Raw genomic sequence first — 12,014 nt, 5'->3', positions numbered from 1 at the left:
CATTGTAAGAATTACATTATAGGGCTTGATGATATACAAAAAAGCATATTGATAAAATATAAATCATATTGATCGATATCGATAATTATCAACAAATTCAAAACATATATTTTCATAAGTGCAGCCCTGATCATTTTATGCTGTTGCTTAGCGACTTACTTTTAGATACAGATACACACAAACACTGAATTCAAACTTAACCCTTTATTCAACCAACTTTTTAGCAAAACTGCAAGTATTTAAAAATGAAAAACAACGCGTGCTCTCTGAACTCTTTGAAGGGGGCGGAGCATTCCTGAGTCTGCGTTTGGGATTGGTTGGGAGGATGTAGTGACTGTAATATTTACCTACATGATAGGCTAGAATGCAAAAGGAAGGAAAACTGTTCTTCTATTGAACTTTTTATTGTTTAACTTTAACTAAACTTTTTTTCTGACATTGATATGTCTATCGATCGCTACATGTTACTGAATTATCGTCCAGCCCTATTACATTATATTAAACGTTGTCATTTGTTATCTAAAACTAGACTTTTACAGATTTCGTTTTGTTTCAGGGCCATACAATTGCAGTAAATTCATGTTTTGGGAGCTTTAGCTCTACGATAAGAATAGGAAACATGGACTCTGAGTGTCAGCCAAAATCTACAGCAACCCAAAAGTTACGTTTTGATCCTAAGATAAAGGTTTCAGCAGGGTTTAGCATCCAAACCCAGCTGCCTTCAGATCGAACATTTTGCTATGTAAAAGTACAAGGAAGGCCAAAGCATGGTTATATATCAGAGCCCGTTAATCTTATTTCACTGTTAAGTGTTTAAATGTAAAGACAAATGTAATTACATTAGTGATCGGACTGAACACCTGTTGGGAATGCCTGCCCAGACCAACAGCGACCCGTCACCTAACCGATCATGCAGGAAGCAGAACGTTCAACGCAGTTTCTCCAGACCAATACACGTCCCTCACATGAGCTCAGAGTGAAGCTGCTCTCTGGGGAGAAAACGGAGCACCAGAGCCTAACCTGCCAATTCTGTTGATCACGAGGCCTATTAGAAGGTTGACTCCATGAACGGTTCCGTCCCGTAATGACTTATAGGTTAACGGCTGTCCGAAATCGGCCCGGCAGTCCGGAGCTCCTTTACTGTTGACCTCATGAAAGGTCAACGAACAGGAGCCAGGAGCTGTAATTAGAAGGTTTCGGATGTCTGGCAATGGCTTGTATTGATGTGCCATCCTGGTGGAGTTGGGCTGCCTGTGCAAACTCTGTAGGGTCCAGGTATCACCTCATGCTAACCAGTAGTGATACAAAATGCACAATTTCTGAAAAGCAGCTATAAAGATATAAAAGGAAACCATTCCTGTTTGTTGCTGCCAACTTTAGCTCACCTGTTGTTTCGTTTGTTAACGCCAGAACAGTGGACTTTAATAAACAATTTCCTCTACTGTGTCTCAGAGAATAGACTTTAAAATCCTTCTGTTAATCTATAAATCCCTGAATGGCTTAGCACCTAAATACATCACAGACTTCATCAGTTATCAGTGTATTAACCCTCCAGACCACTCAGGTCTTCTGGCTCCAGCCTACTCTGCATACCCAGAACCAGAACCAGACATGGAGAAGCAGCATTTAGTTCCTATGCTCCACTTATCTGGAACAAACTTCCAAAAAGCTGTAAAAGTTCTGAAAGCCTGAGTTTTTTTAAATCAAGATCAAAAACATATTTGTTTAGGATTGCCTTTGACTGTTCTAGTTTTTTTGTTACATTTTATTCTGTTTTTATTTTCCTATAATTTAATCATGTAAAGCTCTTTGCATTGTCTTTGCACTGAAACGTGCTACACCAAAAGATTTGCCTTGCCTTACTACTGAGCTGAACAGATCCATAATCCACAAGTTTACTTGACTTGATGTTATACTCTGATTTAAAACGTATTTTTTCCGGCTGCGTATGTTTGTTGTTATGAACAAAAACGGTTCCAGGCATCAACTCCACCACATTTTGTGACTATTATATTTACAGTACATCAATGCTAATTCAGCTCAAAACAATTGCAAACAATTGCAGCAAGCGAGAGGCTGATTTTTTTCAGCACCCACCTGCGGATAATGACGGCTCCGATTTAGCGGCACTTCTCACAGCGGGAGTTTTCCTTTGCAGAGGGGGCGTTTGTTTGCCAGGTTAATCACTTCTTTTGGCTCACTGTGCCAAAGAGGAAGTCTCAAAAGCACGTTTGACCTTCAGCGTAAAATGCGCCTAGCTCCACCTCACACAAAGACGATCGATTCCTTCTCCAGTTAAGCTTTTACTGCCTCTGATGGATCAGCGGGGCTGTTTGTTATTCAGAACTAAACCCCCCCCCCATGCTTACACCTTGCATTCATCCATCACATATCAATATTCCCAGGAACCCCTGGAAAAGAAAAAAAAAAATCCTCTCCTCTGCAGCCTGCAACGGGCTTGGCCAGGCTTATCAAACTTTAGGTGATCGATATTGTAAATCAACAAAAAGAAAAAGTCTGAGAGTGGCTCTGAACTCCTTCTAATACACACCCGGTGCCTCCGAAGCCTCCTCACAGCTGCGGCTGTTTACACTGGAAGCAGTCAATTGAGAATCGATAGCTGAGCTTGCTGTCGCTCCAGGGCTGAAAGGACAGCTCACAAGGACATCCTTGCAAATGAAGATAATTCACCCTCCCTTGTCTGATCTATTTGTTCCTGTCTCTTCATCTAATTTGCCAGCGAAGCACGAGTACGGGGCCTTGTTTCGACTCTCTCACGTACAACACACACTGCAAAAACGGAACTAAAAATAAGTAAAATGTTCTTAAAATGTGCGTATTTGTCCTTGATCTGAGCAGGTAAATAAGATGATTTGCCAATGGAATAAGAATTTTGCACTTAAAATAGGAACAATTGATCTCATTCATCCTATTTCAAGTGCAGGATGTCTAATTATCTTATTTTTAGGGGTCAGAATACTCATTACATTAGCAGATAATCTTATTTACATGCTCAAATTAAGGATGAATAGACTAACTTTATTTTTAGATCAGCTTTTGCAGTGCACGAGGCTTTTCTCTGGTGTCGTCTGTGCTTGATGTGAGATTTAAAGTCCCTCCGCCGGCACTGACCTTTCTGCAAAAAACGATTTCTTCTCCCCTGTTTTACCTTTTCAGATTTCCAGAGACAGCAGACAAGCAAGCGGGCCTTATAACGCGCCGCGCTTCACTGGATTCGGCAAAGAGAACGGTCACCGGTGACGGGAGTGACGGACAGCGGCGGCCCGCTGGGACATGGGAGGCAGATGCAGGCGAGAGATGACTCTTTGCCCGTTTTGTTTTTCTTTTCCCTTTCTCTTGCAGCTCCCCGGCGAGTGAGAGAGATTTTCAAAGGGCCGAGCAGAGGAGAGATGAGCTCCACAGATAAACAGTCCAGGTGAGAGAGCTTATCCTGCTGGTATGCCTCTCAGGCACACAACACATCAGAGATTTGGAAAGGGCCAATGAGAAAAACAGAGCCAACGCTTTATAGTTTTCCTAGTTTTCCTCTCCTATACTCGATGCTCCATAACAATGCGAGGATCAGTGCGGTAATCATCTAACTTTCAGGTAACAGAACAAAAAAAAAAGTAGACTCAAGGTATTGAGCCAAGGATTACCCATGTACACTGAGGGGAAAGAATTATAGTAAGAACTGTGCATGATTCTGCACACCTTTGGGCGCACCTGGTAAGGATGTGGAGAAAGCTTTAAAATAATAATAATATCCGATAATAATAATGTTTAATTGCTGCAGTTTAATCCCAGTTAAAAAGTGGATCCCGTGGGGGTCTATAGGCCAGTGGGTCACACGGCCATAATAGCCCTTAACAGTGGTTTTAAATAACAGAGACATTAGAAAAGGTTTTTGTATTGTATATTGTTGCAACTTTATTTCTTCATTACGCATAAAAATGGAAATTCTTGCAATTTGAGTGGTCGTATGACTGGAAAAGCGCTGTAAAAGGTTCAGTCCATTTACAATTAATTTCTTTCTTAATCCAAACATATTTTGTGCAGGGGATATTTCCAAACTTGGATGAAGATTGCTAAGGGCTATATAGTTTTAAAACTGGACACATTTTATTGACTTGGCACCACAAGGTTGCTGACTCCTGAGAGGACCATAGGAGAAACGTGTTTTTGTGTACAATGAACCATTTCTGTGTGGATCTAACCATATATTTCAGTCCTACTCAAACACACTTTTAGTCTTCTGGCGGATTTGATCAGACTTTTACTGAAAATCTCCAGGCATGTAAGAATTCATGCATAATTCTCAAACTGAACCTACATTACCATTGCTCTCACTGTGTGTGGTGGCAAGACAAATCTGGCTTCTCATCCAGCCTTGTTTGCTACAGCTCCAGTTGTTTTAAACATTGTAAAATGTGCTCCAGCTGTAGATTTGGGTTAGGTTTAATGAAGATCAGCGCACACCTGCCTCACTTGAATGGCATGTTTTCACGTCTTTCCTATTTTGAGAGTCACTGAGAAAAATTGGCCTACAGTATGTTTCACATTATTTGTATCCTTACTGTAACCGTGAACGTATGGATTACTAGACTTCTAGATCTTCTAGACCCAACGATTAACTTAAAAGAGTAAAGCATAACTTTAAAAAGGCTTCAGTCACATTCATTTTATAGGGATTGTTAGGAGTGTCACTCATTGTTGAACCTTTGATTTTGCAAAAAAAAAAAAAAAAGAATCTTAATGGGCTTTTTTCTCCCCTGAATGAATGTTCGGAAAACAAACGATGAATTTTAAGATTTTTTTTTTTACTCTAAGATTGCAATTCTGTTATAAATGATTAGTCTAATATTTATATTTCACACATTTTTGCCAAGAGTACCAATTATCGCGATGCTTGCTGTAGAAATAGGAATATCTTCTGTATTTTTAAGAAAGTCTTTTCACATTTATTCACCAGAGATAAAAAATTAATAAAATCCAGTTTGCCTTTTGGGAGAAAGCTGATATATGAAGCTGATATTTGATTCTGGGTCCAGTCGATAAGAAGTGCCCCCACCTTCCCTCTGCACTGTGCCAGCTGTGCTTAAGGCACTCTGAACCCATTCTGGGTAACGTGATCCAGACCAGCGTGAGACTCCCAGCAGGGGAGCATCTGCCGTGGGACCGTGGAAGCAGGACAACTGTGCTGCAGTCACATGCTATTATGAGTGATGAGCCACAAATCTGCGCGGCTGAGCTTGACCGTCACTCCTGAGCGGAGGAGAAATGTCAGCGTTTATGCCTTTAACCGCTGACACAGTAAGAAATTAGAGACCGAATATGGTTTATGCAACTGGGAGCCCCGGCCATCTGGTTGGTTCAGACTGTCACCCTAATGGGTTGGGTCTCAAAATTACAGCTTGTCAGCATATTTTGCAAGGATAATGAAATTCCAGCTTGTCACTGTATTATTGGACGAGGCCGGTGCTTCTGTTGCCACAGCCGGCTGCTTCTCGCTCTGCCTCCCTCCAAGCCTCAGTCCATCTTTTATACTTCTCCAGATTTTCCTCATGCAGATGACTCTTGGCACTTCTGTTTAGCCGCTTGTCAGATCCACCCTCCGCACCCTGGAACCCCCCTCCTCCTTCATCTGAAACAGGCAACACTTTCGCTTCGTGCCAGTTTGGGCTCCCATCTGCTGTCCTGGCGCTGCACTCACACGTATAGTTTAACCACCTCATGAAAACACAAAGCTTGGGCCCCACTCAAACACTGACACACACCCATCCATGCATTTTTGTTGTGCTGGTCTGATGTGCAGAGGCCTGACAGGGAGGTCAGCCTGCAACCTGGAGCTCCCAGGAAGCTCTGATCTGTATTCGGACATGTAAACCGCAATTGGCTGCAGCTCCTTCACAGGTAAAGTCATTAAAAAAATGATTTACCCAAAATTGACATAAGCAGAGCAGCTCTGCCCGCGACCGCATGCAGCTGCAAACCCAGCCGCCCTGAGAGACCGTAATAGATTGCGGCGCACTTCAGCAGCTGGGCAGGAGGTTGACGCAGAAAGTAGCAAACAAATTTAATTGTAGTTCTCTCCGCATCCAGGAAAGGCTCATGATTAATTATTTAGCAAGTCGCCGAAAAACAGCGAAAGCAACATCTGCCATTTGTTTAAAGCCCATCAACTCACAGGGAATCAAGTCCCAGACACATTATGGTTTCACGTTTCCAACTGGAAAGTCTCAGCAGCACACCTGCTGTTTACTAAACAGGGGATGAAGAAAGTCTGACAGAAAATGATCTTTGTTCCACTCAACAGGAACCAGAAAAGGCTAAAAAAAAAAAAAGGTGAAGAAAATAGCTATTTGTACATGCAACAGGGTCTAAGCTTTCCTGGCTGAATTTCCCTTCTGCGAGATGAAAACGTTTCCTGTTGAACTGCATTTAGTGCCATAAAAAGTAAAAGTATTCATACTCTGTAAAATTTGTAACATGGAACCACACGCTTCAATTTATTTTACTAAAACTGTGCAGAAAGCTGTGCATTACTGAAGTGGAAAGAAAAACAAGGCAAAACAAAATGCTAAATGTAAAAAAAAAGAAGAAAAAAGTCTGAACAGCAGGGGTTGCATTTTTATTCCTGCAACAATCTGAACCAGAATTATTTTGCAATTATCTCTATCTATTTGTTCGGAGACTGTGATCAGCTTTTGTGTCCTTGCTAAATAAAAACAATCCCACAGCATGATACTGCCACAACTATGCTTCACAGGGAGGATGGTGCATTCAAGGTGATGCGGCATGTTAGTCGTCCACTACATTTGGCACTTTTTTAAATGTCGGCCTTATAGTTCAATGATGGTCTCATCTGGCCAGCTGCCATAGAACCTCTTCCCCATGTTTCCTGTGTCCCCCTACCCTCAACAACAAACAATTGTCCTGTCATAAGATCCTATTACCTGAGCTTTGGTTCTCTGAAGCTCCTCTAGAATTACCAAGGGCCATTTGCTTGCTTCTTAGCTTAAAGCGCTCCCTGCACAAACCTGTCATTTTAGGAGGATGCCCTCCTTTTCATGTTTGGACAACGCATTTAACAATACTTTTGCGACGTATCAAAGCTTGGAGTAATTTCATAACCTAACCTTTAAACTTCTCTACAACGTCCTGGATCTGTCCACTGTGTTGATGATGTTGGTTGTTCTCCAATACTCTCTAATAAACCTCTGAGGCCTTCACAGAACAGCTAGATTTATACTCAGATTTCATTGCACATAGGGGAAATCTTAGATTTAACTTAATTTCACTCGATTTTATTTAGAGGTATCAAAGTAAAACAGGCCGAACGCAAATGCACCTACACTTTTTTGACTGATTCAACTTCCTGTAGGTATTTTGGGATTTCACACGGGATTTGATGAAACCTCCCCCCCACTTTGAGCAGAACCGATATTTGACAGATCTCTTTTAATCCACATATTGATTGTGTGTAGGATTATTTTTTTTAATTCCGTGATTACTCAGAAAACTTTTTCCTGTGAAAGTCACATCTATAATAGTCAACGTATAAAATGAATCCTTAAAGGATGGGATTTCTCCATCATCAAATGTTTGTTTTTGTTCTGTGTACAGGAATTTTCACTGGAAATTGCATTTCAGCCAACAATTTTCACACGATTGACTAGGTTGACTGTGTAGGCCAAAAAACTGCAGGTAAACATAGAGGGTTCTGGATGGAGGGGGGGTTGGGCTGTGCTGAGCGACCCCCTTTTAGCTCTCCCAGTACTTGAGAACAACATGCAACAACACGGCTTCTGAGCAGGCGAAGTTAGGCTTGGAGCCTCGTTCTCCGATTGCCATCCAGAGTTTGAGGCCTGGAGAAGAGAGAGGCTGCCTTGCTGAGGTCTTTGCTGAGAGTATTAAATGATACTGTGAATTTTTCAGTGATGGTATCAAGGCCTTGGTTGTTTGTACTTGTGATACTTTAGCGGTTTATTTTGCTGTTCTGTTTATATCTCTCTTTGCAGGTATAGAAGCAGACTCTGAGGATGTTATATTGCTCTCTCCCTTTCCTCTCCCCTATATTTGTCACCTTTTTTCTATTTTAACAATGTTGCCTCATCTTTTTCCTCTTCCTTTTGTTTCTCTTTTATCTTTCTATTTTGGTGCCCACTGAACTTGAATTAATCTTAAAATAATATCTAATAAAGCTCTTTGCATATATCAAGCAGAGCACTATGGTGAAAGCAGTAATGCTCCACTTGTGAAGTAAACCTGTTGGACTCTCTTTGGCATTAAGACAGCAATTATTAATGCTAGACTGCCAGGTAAGGACACGTGATAATAATTGTTAAAATCCATAAAATCTGTTTTGTTTTTTTTATCAGAAATGTAATAGAATAGATTGTTAGAAATGCCAAAAAGGTAAAATAATCCATCCAATGAATTACACAAAACTTTATAAATCGAGGAAGTTTAGAAAACACTTAAAAAGGCTCAAAGGTGTTGAATTTTACAACTACATTTATTAAAAATAAAATAATAATAATAAAAAAAAACAAGGAAAACAGACAATCAAAATCGTCCGACATCCCACACCAGGGAGGAGACGGGTAACAAGGAGAGACATTTTTAAAAGCGTACAAACCAGCGATCTGTTCATCTAGCAGCATCCAAATGTTGGAATTTCCAAAATTATTTATATATTTAAATATATACTTTTTAATCCGTTTTGTTGTTGTTGTGGGTTTGTTTTATTAATGTTGTTATTTCTTTATTTTTTTGCCCTGCAAAGCAACACACTTTACAACATACACAGAGCTTTATCTCTCCTTAGTGCAGGAAAAAAACAAAAAAAAACACAACCAATAAAGAAGCTTCATAAAATAAACAACTTTAGGTTAAATAAGCTTAAATAATAGTGTTAAATACAAGACACTTCTGTGGCAGTTATGTACAGAAATAAACACATTTGGCATTGTAAGTGTGGTTCACTGGCGTCCGCTCCGATACTCTAGAAACCACTGCATAAGAACTCATACTGCTACACTCACACTCTCACACTCACATGATTTGATCTCAGTGAGCCACAGACAAGGCATGTGTTTATAAAAGAGAGCTGACAGAAATAAACAAAGAGAAAAAAAAAATCAATTTACAACCAGTTTTAGGCACAGTCTCTTCCAGCTTTATAAATACATGTCCAAAAAAAACAAAAAAACATCTGCTTCTCAAAAGAAACTCTTCACGCTTGTGCTAACTTCTTTTATAAAATAAAATAAAAATAAGAGTCCAAATAAAAACACAGTTTCATAACTACCACCTTGTTATTGCTAGGACGTTGTGACAGTGAATGGAAACTACTGACAAATGTGTGTAGGGAGAAAGCACCTTCAAACATCAAAATTACTGCCATGTGACCCTACGTTACAACACAGAGAAGAAAGGAAGAAGAAAAAAAAAACCTGAACGTTGATCGAAAAACACAGCAAACTTCTGTAACGTTGGGAAACGAGTGTTTCAGGGAGAGAAGATTTAAAAAAAAAAAAGGGTCTCGATTGAGCTACATTCATCCCCTCCCACCCCTCGACACGCTGAACATTTCAAGCCCACCGTATGTGGATTCCTCTTGGTGCAAGCAGACAGCATCACTTCATTTCGTCTTGTACATTCCTGTCCTCCCCCCTCCCCCAACCCTCCATCATCCCTCCCGCCTCAACGCCTTTGTTTTCCCTGTATCCGTGAGGGCCGACGCAGCAGAAAACAGCTGTGTGACAGTGTGCGCAGAATGATACAGGTGCATCTCAGTACATTAGAAGATCAACAAAAGGTTCAATTAGTTCAATGACTCCGTTCAAAGAAAGGGATACTCATACTGAATAGATCCATCACACACAGAGCGATTTGATTTGAAGCTCGTATTTCCGCTAATTTCTACGATTCCGACTTCGGTTTCTTAGAAGATTTGTATACTAGAAAAGACGAAAGGAGGGGGAGAAAATTTTGTTTTTAATGCTGACAGTAATCAAAACCCTTCAAAAGATGGGTACCCAGCTACATTACAAAAAAAGAAAAAGCTGGCAGTTCCTAGAGTGATGTATCCGGAAATATCACTGGAAAGTTGAGTGGAAGGAAAAAGTGTGGTAGGAAAAGGGTACATCATCAACAGGGGCAACTAATTATGAAACAAAGTCCATTCTACACTGCTGTGACCAAGCCTATTAAAGGAAGGTTGAGTGAATTGGCGCTGTATAAATAGAATTTAATTGAATTGAAAGTGAAAAAATGTGTCAGAATCGACACAGAGATCCATCTGTCCGAGGTCCTCTGTGAAGTTTCCGGTCAGTGATGATTCGGGGAGTCACGTCATCTGCTGGTGATGGTCCACTGTGTTTTCTAAAGACCAAAGTCAGCGCAGCCGTCTCTACCAGGAAACTTCAGAGCATTTCCTGCTTTACTCTCCTGGCAAGCTTTATGGAGATGCTTTTCATTTCCCAGCAGGACTTGGCATCTGCCCACACCGTCAATAGTGCTAATACCCGGTTTGATGACTGTGGTGTTATTGCGAAAATTGGGCCTGGCATAAACTGCCCAATAGAGAATCTATGGTGTGCTGTGAAAGAAGAATATGAGCGACACCAGAACCATCAACGCAGACAACCTGACGCACGCAATTAAAACTATCAGGGCTTCCTTTACGCCTCAGCAGTGCTGAAAAAGGCAAATCTTCACCATGCTACGCTGTACCGATGTAGTTATGATGCGAAAACAGCCCAGACTAATACATGTGTTTGGGTAGAACCACATTTATGTATTAAAAATCCTGTTTTAAAATTTACCTAATGTAATATTCTAAGACATATTAGGAGAAACCGAGCTTTGGGCTTTAATTAGCTCTAAGCATCAAAATTAGAAATGTCTATCCCTCTGTGTGTGTGAATCTCTATGGCTGATGAGTTTAGCGTTTTGAAATCAGTGACTGAAATGGACTAACTTTTTGGTGACACCGTAATGCATTGACATCCACCCCTACAGTACAGCTGAGTATACAGTACAGTAGACCGACGTGACTTACATAGGTAGGTTAAATGTTGACTACAGTAAATGAGCTTTACATTCCACTTCTGTAAGAAGATCCCAGGACTCAACGGAGCTTCCCTCCCCTCCCCTGGGATTACCTTTCTCAAGTCCTCCCCAGCGCCGCACACGATGACGTTCTCCGGGAGCTTTTGCATGCCGGGATGGAGGAACGGGGTAACTTGAAAAGACCGAGAGGAGTTCCAGAGCTATATAGTCCTGATCTGGGTTTTTAGTCTCTCACACAGTGCAGCGCAAACCCCTAAGTAACGGTCTGGCTTTTTAATATTCGTCGTTTAACACTCTTGGGGTTGTTTTTAAAGTTCTTTTTATCTGGGAATCTTACATGGGAACTGAGTGGGTACCGTGGAGGAATGAAGGCCTTTCTCTTCCTCTTTTTTCGACACGTCTCGCGCTCAGGGTTTCTTGTCGATGGAGTGAAAGAACCACTCGGTGAACTTCCTGAGCTGAGCGGCGGCCGTCTGGCTCTCCTCCTGCAGCCGCATGTTGTCCTGCCTCAGGTGCTGCACCTCCTCCTGCAGCATGGCCTTGTCCTCCTTCTCCTGAGCACACAGCCAAAAAACACCAGGCAGGTCAAGTTAAATGGATACGAAGGAGGGGCGGGGACGATAAAAGCCCCGCTATTAAAAGCACATCCGTCTTTCGTCGACGCGGTGTAAATGAAAAGCGTTAAAGTAGTCGAGCAGCATTTTCCTCCGCTCTGATGGAAGTGTACTTCCTCCGCCCCGCTCAAAGCACTCTACTGGAAGTGGGGGAAACACTGGGCCGGGACACAATAAGGAGCGGAAGCAGGGTATCAAATTAAGTGGATGAGTACGTATTACTCAGACCTCGGGGGCAGCCATTAGTCAGTGTCGTACTGAGTGGCAGAGACATACACTGGCAGCGAGTGTTGAAAAGAAAAAAAAAGGAAAGCACAGAGG

At 41.5% G+C, this 12,014-nt stretch overlaps 1 protein-coding gene across 4 annotated transcripts in view; it reads right to left on the bottom strand.

Annotated features, from left to right (window-relative positions):
• Positions 1–11,459: 11,459 nt before the first annotated feature.
• The window catches only part of LOC105916024 (signal-induced proliferation-associated 1-like protein 2), a 132,351-nt gene continuing 131,796 nt past the window's right edge, over positions 11,460–12,014 (bottom strand). For all 4 annotated transcript variants that reach the window (XM_012850317.3, XM_036126532.1, XM_036126533.1 and 1 more), the window contains one exon: positions 11,460–11,633. In XM_012850317.3, the coding sequence (XP_012705771.2) occupies positions 11,487–11,633 (147 nt within the window). In that variant the 3' untranslated portion in view covers positions 11,460–11,486. The remainder of the gene's footprint in view (positions 11,634–12,014) is intronic.

The sequence above is a fragment of the Fundulus heteroclitus genome, chromosome 22 (genome assembly GCF_011125445.2).
Source record: "Fundulus heteroclitus isolate FHET01 chromosome 22, MU-UCD_Fhet_4.1, whole genome shotgun sequence".
NCBI lineage: Eukaryota > Metazoa > Chordata > Actinopteri > Cyprinodontiformes > Fundulidae > Fundulus > Fundulus heteroclitus.
Note: the sequence above shows the minus strand (reverse complement) of the source record. Positions and strands in the feature narration are given on the sequence as shown.